Here is an 18579-nt window from a genome sequence, read left to right on the forward strand (position 1 = left end):
GGGAACCCATCTGAAAATGGCCTCTGGGGTCCCGTGAATATTTTCTTGGGCCCCCTAAGGGGAAGGCAACGGTGGGGAAGGAAGTGTCAGACAGGATGATCTAAGCCAGCGGTTGACAAAAATGTCTAAAATATTTACTATCTGGCTCTTTACAGAAAAAGCGCACTGACTTGTGATCTAAATTCCCTTCCAGGTCAGATGGTGCACGTACCTGTGAGCTCAGGGGGCACAGGGCAACTCGCCAGTGCAGGGGACAGCAGCCCGGCTGCCTCTTGGGTGCCCAGGCTACAAGTGAGGTTCATCCACTTGCTGAAGATGCCCTGATAAAGGCAGTATGCCTGCCCCAAGGGATGCAAACCACTCCCAGCCTTTGAACTGGTGGGATCACAGCATCCGTATCCCTGGATGGACTGGACCACATCTCTTAGGGATCCAAATGCTGATTTCATTCTAGGACTGCTCCTCAGGAAGAAGGGAGGGAGGAAAGGAGCTGTCAGCCGTTGCTACTGTTTATTGACTGCTTATCCTGTGCTAGGCTAGGCTCTTTTGTGAACAATTCTACGGTTTACTAATTCCATCCCCGTAGCAACCGTAGTTGGTAGGCGATACCCTTATTCCTCTTTTAGGGTTGAGGAAACTGAGGTCAAGAGAAATGAGTGTAATAAGCTGCTGTGCTCAAAGGCACACAGCTGGCAAATGGCCTGCCAGCTTCAGAACCTGTCCCTTACTTCGCCACCATATGTGCTGTTTCTCGGTGACGTTCCATCCAAGGGCTGGTAAGTCTTTACCTGTTTGCATGCCTGAACTTAGGCATGCTTAGACCCCTCAGCCATATTCATTCAGCACCTACCTATGGGGCTAGAGACCCTACAAAAGGAGAGTATGAAGGAGGCCAGCACATCCTTACAGTATATTCATAGGTGTATTCTTACCTACTGCCTCCTGCTTGGGGAATATGCCAGGGCTCTTGGAGGGGTGGTTAGCTGGTCCCGATATGGCTGTGAAGTGGCAGGGGTGGCCTTGTGCTCCTTGGGCTCTCAGGCCAGCTCTGAGCTGGCTGCAGAAACAGCTGCTGGGCTCAGGTAAACAGTCTCTCCTTTGCTGACCTCAGAGCAATAGGAGTCGGTGAACGTGAAAAGAACGCCTGGCCTCTTCTCATGCAGATCCATTACCAGGCCCACAGTGACCTTTCTGTAGAGGCCAGCCTGGGACAAGGCTGCTGCCCCCTGATAGGGTCAGCCTTGCCTGTGGCCATGAGTGGTCATAGGATGAGGTGGCATCAGTGGAGGAGTCTCACCTGGGAGAGAAAAGGGGCCAGAAAGGGACAGCGGGCCCTAACGCTTGGGAGAAAAGTGGCAGCGAGGGCAATGTAAAAGAAAGAGCCAGCTGCCAGAGTCACAAGGATCTGGTAGTGACTCCTGGCTCTGCCTTTTATTAGCCGCGCGATCTTAGGCAAGTGTAACATTGTGGATCTGAGTTTGTGCTCTGGAGCTAGAAGCCTGGGTCTGAATGCCAGTTCCTCCTTCCTAACTGCGACGTGACCTTGGGCACTCCAGTTAACCATTATGTGCCTCGGTTTCTTCATCTTGGGTTGTTGTGAGGTTTGAATAAGTTAATACATCTGAAGCACTTAGGTCAGTACTTGATACAGAGTTAGGCTTCAACAAATGCCAGCTTTATTCAGTCACATCCTCTCTGAGTTTCAGTTTCTTAACTATATACCGGGAAAAGCAATGCCACTTTCACAACGGAAATGAGCTGGTTGACTTAAATCATCTGCTGCAGGTCTGGCATACGTGAGATACTCGGGAGATGCTTCTCCTGACCTTAAGTGGCCCCCAGTCTTGGCACTTGTTGAGTGGAAATGTTTGACATTGGATGGATTTTGACAGTTGCTGGTCGCAGCCCTGGCTGGGTTCTCTGGGCTGGGAAAGTATAGGTGGGTACTCAGCCTGTGTTCTCCTTTCTCGTTGGATTGAGTTACCCATGACAGTGGCCCCTTGCAGAAGTCACTAAGTCCTGGATGGGAAAGGGCGTCTTGCCATTGCTGTAGTTTTCCTACTGGATCCTGCCACTGCCTGCTGCTCTCACTGCCACCACACCAGACTGGTCCACCCAGGGCCTTGCTGAGTACTCTCACCTCTCTTTTTGCTAATCATCACTGAACACTTAACGTGGGTCAGGCTAGTTGCTTGGGATGCAAAAGTGAGCCAGACATACCTCTTACTTTTGAAGAGGTCACAGGAGGTCAGATAGACACACTTGAAAAAGAATTAAAAATCACTAAGAAATGGAGCAATGGAGGGTGTGGGGATTCCTCACCTGCCACCTCCCTCTCCCTAACTCCCTGCAATGGTCTCTAGAGCAGTGGTTAAAGGCAGGATTCCTGGAGCCAGGCACCTGGGTTTGAATCCTGGCTCCGGCACTTAAAAGTTACAGCTGTGAAATTGGCAGGATGGGTGTGGGTTGTTGAGAATAAAGGACTCTTTGAGTGCTGGCTATTATCATTGTAATGTTTAAAAGCAAATGCTCACTAAGTAACTAAAAAGAAAGAGAGAAAGTGATAAATATGAACTTGTGTATCTATTTCTGGAGGCTAGATTGTTCGTGTATCTTAGCTCTACTTTTTCCCCCACATATGGATTATAACTGGCCCTAGAGTTTTTAGCTTTGAATATATCTAGACTCAGCCCGTCTCAGAAGGCTCTTTCCCTTATTTCTCCTAAAGGAATGTGAGATTCCTCCACACCCTTTTTTTGGGGGGGGGGTCTTAGAAGGGCCTGTGGCTACTGCTCTCCCAAAGGGAGGAAAGGGAGTCAAGGCAGCTGGCTGGTCAAGCCCTCCCCTGTGACTAGAAGCTCCTTGCTGATAACAGTGTACACCAAGATGTCAGCACCAGAGCCCAGGGACAAGAACTCACCAGGTCCACTGAAGAAAGACCATTGATGGGGAGAAAACTGATGCTATAAGAAGCAACACGTATTGTAAATTGTCACAGCAAATGGTATGTTTAGATGTGTACATTTTTTGTATGTAAATTTTACCTGAAAAGAAAAAACTTGAATAATGTATTCTTTTTTTATTTTTTATTGAAGTATAGTTGATTTACAATGTTGTGTTAATTACTGCTGTACAGCAAAGTGACTCAGTTATACATATATATATATTGGGTTGGCCCAAAAGTTCGTTTGGGTTTTGCTATAACATCTTATGGAAAAACCCGAATGAACTTTTGGGCCAACCCAGTACATTCTTTTTCATATTCTTTTCCATTATGGTTTATCACAAGATATTGAATATAGTTCCCTGTGCTGTACAGTAGGACCTTGTTGTTTATCCATTCTATATATACCAGTTTGCATCTGCTAATCTCAAACTCCCAATCCATCCCTCTCTCATCCCCCTCCCCTTGGCAACCACCAGACTATTCTCTATGTCCCTGATTCTGTTTCTGTTTCATAGATAGGTTTGTGTCATATTTTAGATTCCACATATAAGTGATATCATATGGTATTTGTCTTTCTCTTTCTGACTTACTTCACTTAGTATGATAATCTCTAGTTGCATCCATGTTGCTACAAATGGTATTATTTCATTCTTTTTTATGGCTGAGTAGTATTCCATTGTATATATGTACCACATCTTCTTTATCCATTCATCTGTCAATGGACATTTAGGTCATTTCTATGTCTTGGCTATCGTGAATAGTGCTGCTGTGGACATAGGGGTGCATGTATCTTTTTGAATTATAGTTTGGTCTGCATATATGCCCAGGAGTGGGACTGCTGGATCATATGGTAGCTCTATTTTTAGTTTTTTGGGGAACCTCCATACTGTTTTCCATAATGAATGCACCAATTTACATTCTCACCAACAGTGTAGGAGGGTTCCCTTTTCTCCACACCTTCTCCAGCATTTGTTATTTGTAGACTTTTTAATGATGGCCATTCTGACCAGCGTGAGGTGGTAGCTCACTGTAGTTTTGATTTTCATTTCTCTAATAATTAGTGAAGTTGAGCATTTTTTCATGTGCCCATTGACCATCTGTATGTCTTCTTTGGAGAAGTGTCTCTTTAGATCTTCTGCCCATTTCTCAGTTGGGTTGTTTTGTTGTTGTTGAGTTGCGTGAACTATTTTGTATATCTTGGAAATTAAGCCCTTGTCAGTTGCATCATTTGCAAATATTTTTTCCCATTCTGTAGGTTGTCTTTTTGTTTTGTTTATGGTTTCCTTTGCTGTGCAAAAGCTTGTAAGTTTGATTAGGTCCCATTTGTTTATTTTCATTTTCATTTCTATTTTCTTGGGAGACTGACCTATGAAAACATTGGTATGATTTATGTCAGAGAATGTTTTGCCAATGTTCTCTTTTAGGAGTTTTATGGTGCCATGTTTTATGTTTAAGTCTTTAAACCATTCTGAGTGTATTTTTGTGTATGTTGAGAGGGTTTGAAGAACTTTAATAATTATTGAACTCTAGTTAATTAGATTTGTATCCTGAAGTATTTGGGAAGGAATGTACTGATTCAGCAATTTCATTGAAATGCACCAAAAAATAAGCTAAAGTGATGAATGGGTAGAGAGGTGGATTGATGAATAGATATATGATAAAGCGAGGAGACTAAAATCTAATCATAGAATCTAGGTGGTGGGTATTTGGGTGTGCACTAAAATGCTTTCAACTTTTCTATTTATTTGAAAATTTTTATAATAAGATATTGCAAAAAATATTGTAAAGCTACTTGATTGAAAACAGGAAAAAAAAATCCATCATGGAAAAATATACAAGTAGATTCTGGGAATATTTACAAACGTTTAAAATGCTGGAGGGGCTTCCCTGGTGGCGCAGTGGTTGAGAATCTGCCTGCCAATGCGGGGGATGTGGGTTCAGGCCCTGGTCTGGGAGAATCCCGCATGCCGCGGAGCGGCTGGGCCCGTGAGCCATGATTGCTGAGCCTGCGCGTCTGGAGCCTGTGCTCCGCAGCAGGAGGGGCCACGATGGTGGGAGGCCTGTGCACCGCGATGAGGAGTGGCCCCCGCTTGCCACAACTAGAGAAAGCCCTCGCACAGAAACGAAGACCCAACACAGCCATAAATAAATAAAATAAATTTTAAAATGCTGGAAAGCTGGATGTTAATATGAAGAAAAATAAAACTAGTCCTATATATTTTCTGCAATATATTCCCTTTTTTGTATTATAAAATAGCCATATATATATATGAATGTTGCAGGCAGAGTGCAAAGCAAGCGAAAAGACCCTGTGTGTGCTTAGGGAGACTGTTAGGCTGGAGTGCAGAGAGGGAAGGGGGTGGGTAGGAGCTGAAGACAGAAGGGGAATTGGAGGGCAATGTCATGTAGGGTCTTTTTTTTTTTTTAAATAAATTATTTTATTTTTGGCTGCGTTGGGTCTTCGTTGCTGCACGCGGGCTTTTCTCTGGTTGCGGCGAGCGGGGGCTACTCTTCGTTGTGGTGCGCGGGCTTCTCATTGCGGTGGGTTCTCTCATGGGCTGTGTCCTGGAGGTACCCTTTCTTGACCAAATCTGTCCCTTCCACAAATGTCTCCAGTAGCCACAGGTGGTCCCAAACCATCTAGCATTCTTGGTCTCTGTTTCCCTTTCTCTAGTTCCCAACCAGACAGCCTCCTGAGGTTTGGGAACAGGAACCTTCTCTTGCATCCTCTGCCATCCCACAGAGCGGTCTCAATGGTCTTACCTATCTCGTTGAGGAGGGAACATGCCAACACTACCACACAAGGCCCAAGGTAACCTGGAAGAATTTATATAGGGTCGTGATTTCAAGTACAAACTCTGGTATCCGAGGTTAGTTGTCAACCTAGTCCTGTGACCACGGTTAAGTCATTTAACCTTCCTAAACTCCAATTTTCTCATCTGCCAAATGGCGACAAATATGCCCGGTTCAGGGTTATTGTAGGAAAGAAATGAGGTGCCTATATTACAAAGTGCTTAGCACAGTTCTTGCACAATAGAAGCAGGCAGTAAGTGGGAGCTCTGATTTTTATTACTGCTATTATCAATACTGTCACTACTCTTGCTCTTCCCAATATGGGATGGACAGGCACGTGCAAAGGTGGGACAGAGTTGGCACTGTTGATGACGTACTTTGGCATCTGAAATGAAAGGAGTCGTGGGCTGCTGACCTCTTCTGTTGGTGGGGGCCTGGGGGAAATTCAGGGAACTCATGCCTTAGATGCGGGGAGATACAGGAGGTATGAACAGCACCCAGGGGCAGGAAGCACAGCCTTGATAATTGTACTTCTGACTCCGAAACAGGGGGTCCAATCTGAGTGTACTTACAAGACTCAGGGACAGGATGTTTGCAGATGAAACTGTCCCTGAAAATCCAGACCCCATGGTCACTGGTTACAGTTGCTCATACAAGGGTTAGAGCACCGGCTCAGGCTGAAAGGGAGGGACAGAGAGGAATGGAATGTTTCTCAGAGCAATTCATATTATTTTTTTGAGAGCATGCAGGGAGGACAGGATATCTTTCTTCATTTCCTCTCTGTAAATTTCTGAGGTTAGTAAGTGATGGTAATTGTTATCCAGAAATAACTGGGTGTGACCCAGATACCGGAGAGTCAGACCAGGGCAGGGGCAGGGCCGTGTCAAGTCAGATGAGCGTTCGCTCCTCACCAGAGTGGCCCTTGAAGTTGCTGTGAAGAGCCCGGTCCGGCCCCCCCCTCACAGAGATGTCTCCATCCTCGGCTCGAACCATAAGTGGCTGCATCTCTCGTAAGCCCTCCTTACTTAGCACTGTGAGGCTGTGAGGCCAGGCCCCCCGGGGCAGGCCCCCCCGGACTAGCATGTGGAAGGCACCTAGGATCTGATGACTCTCTGTCCTGCGATTCTGAATGAGCTGTTTTTACTTGTGGTAACCCAGTAACAGTCAGGGCCTTCCTGCCTGGGTTTAGATAAGTGGGCTGCCCTAAGAGCTGGTGAGCCTGGGAAGCCATGCCGGGAAACGTGAGGGGGCACGTCCCTGGAACCAGAGCACTGCCCGGGGAGCTGGCCTGCGGGTCAGCATGCCGGGAGGGCTGCCACTACCAGGGAGACGGCACCACACGTGACCCTGTGTCACTCAGCTCGCTGCCAGGTCTCCAGAGGCACTAGAGAGGCTGCCACTGTCCATGCCCAAACCGCCACTGCCGTGGCACCTGCCTGAGTGGCTTCCCAGGACTTGCAGGGGCTCTAGCTTCGTCCAGCCTGTAAATTTCCATCCCAGGGAAGCTCAGCTCAGACACAGGCTCAGGCCTTCCGTGCAGAGGCCCTGTGCACTCAGACTGAACACAGCTCCGTTCAGGAGGCCCACGTGTGCTGGGTGCAGTGAAGGAGCAAAAACTGGCCTCCCTTCATCCTGACCACACTCCCTGCGGTCCATCCTCACGGTCAGACAAGCAGTTCAGAGCACAGGCTTTGGACCCACCCTGCCTGGGTTCGTGTCCAAACTTGACCACTTCCTCATTAGGTGACCCACCTTGGAGCAATTTCTGACCCTCTTTTGCCTCCATTTCTTAGCTCAAATATGGGGGTACTAACAGTACCTGGAGCAAGTTGCTTAACTTTTTGATGCCTCAGTATCCTCACGTACAAAGTGGAGATGGTGATGACAGTTATCTCATAGCTAGGGCAGTTGGAAGGATGAAATACATGAAATGATTAGGACAGTGCCTCGCAAGTAGAAAGTGCTGAGTGTGATACAGTTTAGATCCTATAATCATCCTTTTCAGTGAGGCGCAGAGCCTGGGTGAGTGAGCTTGTGAATGGCAGACCCTGGTCTGCCTGCTGCCTGCAAGTGCTGGCTTTCTCTGCCCCACCCCACTGGGCTGTCTGCACACGGAGCCCCCAAGGAAACTGGAGGCAGAATTCAGAAGTGGAAATCAAGCCTCCAGACGGCTAACCCTGGCTTAGCCCCTGCTCCGCTCAGCGGCTCCCTCCGGGGACCGATCCTTCTAGCATTCCTGGCACCAGTCCCAGCACACCTACCCACTAGGGGTTGGAAGATGCACCGTGTCACCAAGAAGTGGGTAGTGCTTGTGGGGCTCCCCTGGGAGGGCACAGGGGTCCTGTGTGAGCTGGGGCTGCCCCAGCCCTGTGCCTTGACAGTGGGTGAGGCCCCTCATCCCCTCTTCCCACCCTTTGATAAATAAAGAGATGATCTTTCCATGTGGTGTTTGTCTCTCTCCACGAATGTGGAGGTCTAAGCACTGCCAAGCTTATCTATACAGTGGACTTCCTGCTGGTGTTGGATCTGCCCTGCTCCCCACTGCGTAATAAATTTGTGTCGCCTGAGCACACAGATCTGCTGACATCCGTGATCCTGGTGGCCTTGGCAGACTCCAGCTCCCCCAGCCTGGGTGGGAAATGCAGGCATAAACCCTAGCTGACGTGAACCAAACATCCTGGTTACAGACGGACAGCAAGAACTGGGTGGGCCGTGAGGGTGTGGGAAGTTCCTTCATCCATCAGTTCTTTACTGAGGCCTCCTGTGTGCCAGGCCCTGTACTGGACACGAGGACAGCTTTTGAGGAGCTTTTACACTGGCCTGGGAATCAGATGCAGATAATTATAACACGTGGAGCTTAGTTCTGGGGTAGCACTAAGGACAGAGCCTGTGGGAGGAATGTATAATCTAATTTGGGGCTCGGCCTCAGGGCTGAGTTTTAATGAAAAATTTTTGTTCCTTGGCACCGAGTCCTTAGCAGTGAAGCCCGGATGCGTCTGGGAAAGGTGGAGAGTTCCTTTGGGTTGACTTATCACAGCGCTTTGCATTCGCGGTCTGTTTGCACTATGCTCGCCATCCAGAGTGTCAACTATGGGCAGGCCAGGGGAGCCCTCTTCTCGCCCGCTCCTCTGCCCAGGCACGTAGCAGCCGCGGTTTTCGGCTTCTTGTCAGAACTCCGAGTTCCCATGTTAATCATAACAAGTGCGCTCCTCGAGGAACGGGCCTGGCCTTGGCCAACAAGCCTTCTCTCCTGTCTTGATAACATCTGTACCGAATTTTCTCCCTTTATGTAATTAGGCCCATTGGTATTTGCTTTGGGTATGACTGGCGTCTCTGAAATTTCAGGCCCGAAGTATGAGCTGGCGCCCAGGGTGGTGGGAAAACTGAGCTTTCATCAGTGGGATTTCAGGTTTAGCCGGGAGGGTCAGAAATGGTACGCCAGCTACTGTTTGCATGAGAAATGTACAGCAGCCCCCCAACTGGTGGGAATGGGATCCCCTGCCTTGCCCCGGGAGCGGTGCCGGGTCAGGCCTGGTGGATGATAGAAGGATGCAGGAGGGCTCCCCTCCTGCCCTTCCTGCCCTTCCTCACCCCACATCCTCCCACCCCACTCCGTCCCTGGCCCGGGAGTGACAGAACTCAGCAAACAGGAAAAGATGCGCTAACTGCAAAGAAATGCAGTGAATCTAGACTTAACCCCGAAGCCAACCTCAGAGTGTCGGGGTTTGGAGTCTTGCTTTGAAATGCCCGTCATGGTCTGGCTATGTCTGAGCCAGAGGAGCTCTTTGGGGTGTGAGATAAAGAGGGAAGCTGGGCTTGGGGGAGCTGGTTCTCTGCAGTCAGCTCCAACCAGAAAGGAAGCAAAAGGATTTGCATACCCACTCCCTGTCTCTGGAGTGAATTGTATCTCAGCGGTGACTTCATTTCCCCTAACAGAGTTTCCACCAACTCTCTGGGAGGTTCCAAAGAGTAAGCCACACTGATTGTGGTGTGGGAGCTTCTGATATGCTTATTTGCAGTTCCCCTTTGGGAGTCTGGAGGCCCCAGATGAGTGATAACTGGATGATGGAATATAGCGAGGGGAAGGGGAATGCATTTTTTAAGATAAGTTTTGATCCCAAGCAGAAGGGATGTTTCCAGATGCATGTGCAATGTCAAGCAGTGGGGTGTGGGTGCAGATCTCCTTCCCTGTGACTTTGCTGGGGTATCCCCAGTTAGTTAGACCCCCCAGTTGAACTCCTGCCTCTTGAAGGTGGTTCAGGAATTGCCTGGGAGTAGGGCAGGCGGCTGCGCGGGGTTGTCTCTCAGCCAGAATATCACCATTTTCCCGTTTTTATTGGATTGGTGCTGCACATAAGATTTTATTTGAATGGAAGGACTTTTGCCCAGTGTAACTAGTTTGGTAGGTCATTATGTGTCTTCCCTTCTTTCCTAAGTGGCTGTAGCTTCCTTGGGGAAGGACCCTTGTCTTGTTCAACGTGACAGGGTCCATTGAGACCTACCATGGGACTTGAACAGAATCCTGTTTTGTCACCTCTGCCCACATGGCCCCAGTGCCTACAGGACCAAGACCATACTCCTTCGCTTGACATTTCAGACTCTCAGCGTCTAGTTCCAGACTAATCCTTGTCTCTTTTCTCTCCTTTCCCTCCTTTCCCCCAAAGTATCCTCCTCTCCATCCCCCTTGAACTAAGAGGTTAAGTGCCAGAACTGGGATTTAAGCCCAGTTCAGTTTAACTCTGAACCTCACGTGTATCTTACTGTGCCTCCCCCAAATCCTTTTACCTCTGTGTCCCTCAAGGGGTTTGGCACAGTGCCTGGTGTGTGGTAGGCCCACAGGTAATGTACATTGGATGGATGAATGGCGGGTCCTAACAGGTGCTCGGTTTGCACTCACTGGTTGATTTGGGTGGATGGGGGTTTGCTCCCCAGTTACGCTGCTGACTAGGGGCTTGTGTCTACAAGGCTAGAGGTTGCTGAGTGTCTCTCTCCTCTCTCCCCTCTGCAGTGTCTCATCATTGGGGGAGGACCATGTGGTTTGCGCACTGCCATTGAACTTGCCTACCTGGGGGCCAAAGTGGTCGTGGTGGAGAAGAGGGACACCTTCTCCCGGAACAACGTGCTGCACCTCTGGCCCTTCACCATCCATGACCTGCGAGGCCTGGGAGCCAAGAAGTTCTATGGGAAGTTCTGTGCCGGCTCCATCGACCATATCAGTGAGTGGAGGCACTGGTGACACCCCATGTGGGGAGGGGGCTGACCCTGGGTGGAGTATATCTCCACATTGTGGAGACCCCAGGATATTTCATCTTGCAGGTCTCTGGGGGCTCCACACATCCAACTGGCAGACATTTAATTCCAGGCCCTGTGCTGTGCCCCACTAGGCTGGAAGCACCATGAGGCCAGGGATCATGGTATGTCTCATTCACCAGAGTATCTCCAGGGCATAAAAGAGTACTTGACACATAGTAGATGCTCAATAGACTTCTGTTGAATGAATGAATGAAATATGGGAAACAGAGGCAGAGATAAGTAACAGAGTCTGCACCCTCAGAAAACTCACTGAGATTTTGTCAATAATAAAGTGTGCTTTAATAGAGCAGTCAGACTTGCTAAAGGAGCTCAGAAGAGGGAGCCACATAAAACCATTCAATGGGCCAGGTTGTCAGGGACCTCTTGGGTAAAGGAGTTGGGACACCGTGTTGCCTGTTTGGGGAACCAGGGCAGGTTTTAGAAGAGAGGAATGCCACCATTGACAGATCCTGTACCAGGTTTCCCTGAACTTTAAAAAAAGAGAGGCCATCGTGATGAGGGTTCATCCAGAAAAGAAAAGGAATTGGGAACGTTGATTTCAGGTCCCGGGCCATCCCTGAATGCTTAGGTGGGGCAAGGTGAGCACCGAGGCCTCCCGCTCTGACGTTACTTAGGCCTGGGCCTCTCGAGGCAAGATCTGTGCAGACAGGCTTTGGAAGAGCAGCCTCCCTCCTCATGCTTTGTAGGGAGGAGGTTTTGAGCCATTTTATATACAGCAATCATGACTCATAAAAGGGAAGTTAATACTGTGGGGAGAGTTCAAGCATTTGAACAGATTTGGGTCTAAAATCTGTCTTGTCCATTTTCTGTGTGACTTGGCTCAGATTCTTTATCTTCTTCCAGCCCCAGTTTTGTCTCCCCTAAATATGACTGATGCCTGCCTACCAGGAGGGCCGAGAGGATTAAATGAGGTCACGTGTGAAACGTGCTATCTCTGTGCCTGGCAGGTCGTAGGTGCTCAGGAAGTGCTTTGCATTCAGTGGGGTACGGTGAGCAAGAAGCAGCCGGGATCCCCAAACCAGAATTAATTCAGAGCTGCAGTCTCTCAACCAGTGAGTGGAAGGAGAACCCTGAGAGCCATGTTCTTATGAGGACAGGCACTGATGGGAAAAGGGTGTAGGGTTAGGGCGGGAACAACTGGAGAGAATTATCAGCCAGACAGGGTGTAATTCAGTCAGATACAGGAGAACTTACCAGCAGTGGCCCAGGGTTTGTTCCCACTCCGGGATGAGAAAATTCCAAGAGTCCATTGGAAAGAAATTTGGATTTGCCCAGAAAGCTGCAGTGTCAGCTTTCCAGATATTCCTTACCACCCACAGAAGAATGTATATTGGTACCAATTTAGAATGACAACATTATGCACCACTTTCCCATCGAGCCTTGCTGAGAGGCAGAGCCGGACATCAGGAGGTCTCGGGAGGTCCCAGGCTGCCAGGCTGCCTTGACGGCCGGGATCCCCTCACTGGTTCATTAATGGGGCCCCCATTTAACCCCTAGTCCTTGGAAATATGCCAGCATGCAGAAGCACTGGCAGGGCTCTGGAGCGGAGATTCGAACGTTCAGAGTGATCATTGTCAAGGGCAGCTCTAATACCCGCGAGAAGAGAGGCAGGGAGAATTTACTGAGCACCTACTGGGTGCCAAAACCAAACAGACTAAGAACGTTGAAACTGTGAGGAGAGGCCAGGCCTCCGCCACGGCCTGTTTCCAGGCAGGAGGTGGGTTGGGTTCTTTAAGCCCCAGCTGATGGGCTTCCTTTCAGCCTGACCATGGTCTCCAGCCCCAGCTGTGACCTGGTCCTCAGCCCTGCTCCGCACTTCTCCACTCGTCCTGTGTCAGCATCCTCCTCCAGTTCCCAGTGCTGATGGGCACTCCCCATCCCAGCCCCCTCTCCTTCCTCCTGCCCTCGCCTCTCCCGAGTACCCATTCCTTTCTCTCACCCCGAGGCCAGAGGCCAAGCTGGCCACTTCCTCTCCAACTCTAGGCCCCCTTGCTTTCCTTCCCTCTTTTCACCTGCCCTTACCTCACACTGCCCTCCAGTCCTCTGATAGAGCCCATTACTTTTCTTCATCTCAAAGTGTTTATTCTAGAAAGAGGCGACATAGACTTTGCCTGTACTTTCTACTCATGCCACCTTCCATTGTGGTCTGATTTCTTCTTGCCACTGTGCTAAAGAAATTCTCTCCAGAAGCTTCCCAACCTCCCGTGCCCGGGCCTCCTGTAGTCTTCATTTTCTTAATCTCTCCATGGGATCTGGTATCTTGGTCCCTCCTCCCTTGGCTTTCAGGACTGCAGCTCAGGGCCTGTTCTGCAACCCACCTTGCCCCCAGCCCCCAAGCCCTGCCCCATTCTGTTTACTCATGTTTCCTCTGTTAGACAGTGTTCCATGTCTCCTGGGCCTAGCATGGCACCTGGCACATGGTAGCTGTTCAATAAATGTTAAATGAGCGAAGCCCACAAAATACAGAGGGACCCACAGATAATTTGAAACTTCATGCTCTCACAAATGTATTTGAAGCCATGCCCATTTGTGCTCAGTGGCAGGAACAAAATAGAGAAACAAGGAGCCACTCCTTGGGGGAGTTTAGGAGAGTGGGTAGGAGGTGGGAAACCATGAGCCCAGCTTTGTGGGGAGGAGTCACCACCCCACCCCTTACCCTGGATGGCTGAGAGCTTAGGTAGAATCCCCCACAGGGTGAGCCGTTTGCTCTCTGACTTTACGTATTGGCTCTTTGCTGTCTCTCTGTTTACGCCTCTTTCCCTCTTCATTTTATCAAACCCACAGCCCCGTTCAGGAAGGAGGCAGGAAAGAGAAAGCCACCATCATTATAGGATTACCTAACAGCTAGAGCACAGTCTCGGAAACAGATCTGGGTCCACATTCCAGTTTTGTTCCTGTGTGAGCTTGAGCAAATCACTTAGGCTTGTTGAGCCTTAATTTCTCATCTCTAAAATGAGAATAGAGAATTCCCTGGCGACCAGTGGTTAGGACTCCACGTTTTCACTGCTAAGGGCCCGGGTTCAATCCCTGGTTGGGGAACTAAGATCCAGCAAGCCAAAAAAAAAAAAAAAAAAGAAATTTTTTTTCATTAGAAAAAAAATAAAATGAGAATAATTACCCTGAAGGACCACTGTAAGGGTTAAATGAGAGAACACAGAGTGCTTAGCACATAATTAGTGCTCAGTAATGATCGTTATTGGTACAGGCATACCTTGGAGAAATTGCAGGTTCAGTCTAGACCATCGCAGTAAAGCAAATATCCCAATAAAGCGAGTTACATGAATTACAGTGCATATAAAAGTGATATTTACACTATACTATAGTCTTTTCAGTGTATACGCATAACAGAATTATGTCTAAAAAACAATGTAAATACCTTAATTTTAAAATGCTTTATTGCCAAAAAATGCTAACCATTATCTGAGCCTTCAGTGAGTTGTAATCTTCTTGTAATAGTAACATCAAAGATCACTGAAAACAGATCACCATAACAAACATAATAATAATGAAAAAGTTTGAAATATTGCTAGAATTGCCAAAATGTGACACAGAGATACAAAATGAGCAAATGCTGTTGGAAAAATGACACTGGGCGTACTTGCTTTGATGCAGGGTTGCCATAAACCTTCAATTTGTAAAAAATGTAATACCTGGGAAGTGCAATAAAGCAAAGTGCAGTAAAATGAGGCATGCCTCTATATTGCTATGCTCAGAAATCATTGAGCAGTGATAATACAGTGTTCTGTATACAGGAGACACTCAGACATTGCTCCTGACAGTTCATCTCTTCCCCTCAGGTATTCGTCAGTTGCAGCTCATCCTGTTCAAGGTGGCCTTGATATTGGGGGTTGAAATCCATGTGAATGTGGAGTTCGTGAAGGTTCTAGAGCCTCCTGAAGATCAAGAAAATCAAAGTACAGTATAATTTTCCTTTCGGTCTAGAAATCCGATATTGCAAAACGGAAATCATATTTGCAGCTCTTAGAGGATGTTCCTGTTAAGGTTATTCTTATTGAGAGCTGTTTGGCATAATTTCATCAGCGGATATTTTACCTTTGTGGACCATTGCTGTCACTTGAGCTTTGCTCTTCAGCTCCCAGGGGATTTGTTATTAAGTATTTAACATATAATTTGGTTACCCTGTCACTACGAGGCAGCAGTTTGACAGATGAAGTCTAAGTAGTAAGTAGGAAAAAGACATAGATTCGGTTGTCTGATAAAGTTCATTCGCATACTCTTCAAACTGTGTGTATACACACATAGATCTGTGGATACACTTATTATACCCACATGATATTTTAAAATCCAGTAAAGAAAGTGAAGTTTCTAGAGCAAATATGAAATAAATGTTCAAAATATTATTTAGTATATAATATTTTTAAGCTTTATTGAAGAATAATTTACAAACCACAAAATTCACCCATTGTGGGTATGTCTTATTTAGTAATTCATCTCTTGTTCCTATTAGTATATTTATATAAATTCTGATCTTTTATATACATCGTGGTCAGAGAGCTTGTTCATGATGCCTCTGCATCTTACTTACTATCAAACTCTTCTGCTGCTGGGCCGGGCTTTCAGTTTTTGGTCCAGCTTCATGTCAGAGACCTCATAGTTTCACATACAGGTTACAACTCTGATTTCTCCCATCCTCTGCCCAGAATATTGAGAATTTAGGGGAGATGTTTGTTGGCTTTTGTGGCAGGACAGCAGCTGTAATTTAACTTTGAGACCTGTGTGCTCTTAACCTTTCGCAGACCCCTAGTGGGTGTTAAATCCTAATTATGGGTAACCAGCAAGATTGCACCTGAAAATGGTTTCATAAAAGACTGTGTATTGCCCAACAAGAACGTTTGAGCATAATAAAGTAGTAACTCACGCTGGTTTCATTATACCCTGCACAAGCTTTTAGTTCTGTTTAGCAATGGGAGGGGACCAAGGAATGAGGGGATACAGAGAGAACGTGGTAGAATCTGTTGAGATAAATAAGGTGCAAGTGAGACTGGTGTGAGGATCGTTAGGATAGACTCCCACCCTTTATAGAAACCAGTAAAACCAGGCGTGGAGTTAGCACTGCTGGTTTACCTTGTCCTGGATTGAACTGAAACTAAAGCCAGAAGGACTCCAAATTCAAGTGTGAATCTGGACAGCTTGGGTCTTTCCGCTGGAGCCTCTGGCTGGGGTGCCCATACCTGTGGCATTATCCATTTCTCACGACCAACACAGAGGGCGTGTAATCACTCTGTCCTGCCATCTCTCACTGCCAACTCATCTCACTTTTCTGTCCTGGCAGAAATTGGCTGGCGGGCAGAATTTCTCCCTGCAGACCACTCTCTGTCAGAGTTTGAGTTTGATGTCATCATTGGAGCCGATGGCCGCAGGAACACGCTGGAAGGTGAAGACTCTTCTTCTTCTTGGGGCTGAGGATGGAGGGATGGGAGTGGGAAAGGGTATATCAGGAAGGGTGTGGAGAAGGGGGGCAAGATGGCAGGTGCCAAAGCTGGATGGGGGTCTTGATAGAAGGCCAGACTGCCCTGCTGTGCCTGAGGCTGTTTAGAGAACAGCCATTTAATTCTTTCTGAACCTCTGTTTTCCCAACTATAAAATATGGATAATAGAACCTCTCAGAACATTGCTATAAGGGCTGGGAAAATGTAAAAATGTTTTATAAAAGAAAGACACCATGGAAATTAAAAGAAAAAATCAACATACATTTACTGAGCATCTGCCAGTGTGAAAGCCATGGTGCTAAGCGCTTTCATACTTACTTCTTCCAACTAAGAGAACCATTTTCCTACTCTTCATGGTACTGGTTTACTGTGAAGTATAATACCCCAGAAGGAGGACCCCATCTCTTCTCATAACTTTAAAGCACGCTCACCGCTGGGCAGTAAGATAAGTTTTGCCCAAACTGTCAAAGAACAAAACAGTGCCTCTCTGCTTCTAAATTTGGAAGCGTTAACATGTTTTTAGGGAAGAATCTAGTCAGGTTGAGAGAGGAAGAAATGCCATTGCCGAGAAATGCCTTCAATCACCTCCACCCCAGCCCCAAGGTTAATTGGTGCACAGGTTATACTAATTTGCGCCAGCTGTACTTATTTAAGACCCTGGGTTGAGGACAGAGTGGTCCCATATGGCATCTCTTGGGCTGGGGACAGGTCTGCTTTCTGAGCTTGCCCTGCTCAAGGGCTGCAGGCTGCAGATGTCTGCTGGGGAGGGCACCTTCTCTGAGGACAGAACACCCTCCCTAAACTAGGGCTGACCTCACAGAACTCAGGATGTGTAGTCTGCCTAGCTGAGGCACTTCCCACCTGCTATAGACCCGCTGCTCCTTTCCTCTTTCTTCACTTCCATACCCACTCCCCTGACCCAAGCATTCAATAACAGATATCAAACAAAAAAAATTTAAGCTACCAACCTGAATGCTGTACTGTTAGAATTTTTGAGCCCATTCTGATGGTTTGAGAAAACTGTAAGTGTGAATATAAAAATCCAGGATCCATGCTCAGCTTGAGGGATGGTTTGATACGTTGTGAACATGAAAAGCAGGGCAGGAAGGGGGCGAACCACTTGAGCAACTGAGGACCAGGTAAGCAGACTAGAGCAGGGTTCCCAATGGGCACTATTGGCAATTGGGGGCCAGTTTTTGTGGTGGGGACTGTCCTGTGCGTTGTAGGATGCTTAGCGGCACCCTCAGTTGTGGCCACCAGAAGCGTCTCCACACTTGGCCAAAGGCTCCTGGGGGGCAAAATCACCCCAGTTAGATACTAGAGACTAGTGGCCATTTTGACCATTTCCACAAAGGTCTAATGAAGAATCAAAATGAGTGAGTAATGAATAGAAACCCAAGGTTTTTTTTTTATATTTATTTATTTCATTTATTTTATTTTTGGCTGCGTTGGGTCTTCGTTGCTGCGCGTGGGCTTTCTCTAGTCATGGCGAGCGGGGGCTACTCTCCTTGCGGTGTGCGGGCTTCTCATAGCGGTGGCTTCTTGTTGCGGAGCACGGGCTTTAGGCACGCGGGCTTCAGTAGCTGTGGCACGCGGGCTCAGTAGTTGTGGCTCGTGGGCTCTAGAGCGCAGGCTCAGTAGTTGTGGTACACGGGCTTAGTGGCTCCGTGGCATGTGGGATCTTCCCGGACCAGGGCTCGAACCTGTGTCCCCTGCATTGGCAGACGGATTCTTAACCACTGCGCCACCAGGGAATCCCCAACCCAAGGTTTTTAGTCAAAGGGATTTTTGACAAAGAAGTTTGGGAATCGCCACAAGGCTTCAGTGTATGGTAAGCAAATGTGAGGGGAATTCCCACAGGTGCTGAAGACAATGGTTCTGTCTGCTAGCAAGACAAATGCCTTGCATTAAGCAAAGTAAACAGCAGTACCTGGGGTGGAGGGGAAGTTCAGGACTACAGGAAAAGACAGATGCTAAAAAGAAAGTGGATTAGAAGGAGGTGGTCCACTGAAACGGGACCACCTGCTTGTGATCCTCTGTGTAACTGCCTGTGATGTTGTGGTTTATAATAAGGCA

At 47.7% G+C, this 18579-nt stretch overlaps 1 protein-coding gene across 10 annotated transcripts in view; it reads left to right on the forward strand.

The window, feature by feature from the left end:
* MICAL2 (microtubule associated monooxygenase, calponin and LIM domain containing 2) overlaps window positions 1-18579 on the forward strand; it is a 224182-nt gene that overhangs the window by 73860 nt on the left and 131743 nt on the right. For all 10 annotated transcript variants that reach the window (XM_068555431.1, XM_068555426.1, XM_068555425.1 and 7 more), the window contains 3 exons: window positions 10749-10956; window positions 14851-14967; window positions 16347-16448. In XM_068555431.1, the coding sequence (XP_068411532.1) occupies window positions 10749-10956; window positions 14851-14967; window positions 16347-16448 (427 nt within the window). The remainder of the gene's footprint in view (window positions 1-10748; window positions 10957-14850; window positions 14968-16346; window positions 16449-18579) is intronic.

The sequence above is a fragment of the Eschrichtius robustus genome, chromosome 11 (genome assembly GCF_028021215.1).
Source record: "Eschrichtius robustus isolate mEscRob2 chromosome 11, mEscRob2.pri, whole genome shotgun sequence".
Lineage (NCBI taxonomy): Eukaryota > Metazoa > Chordata > Mammalia > Artiodactyla > Eschrichtiidae > Eschrichtius > Eschrichtius robustus.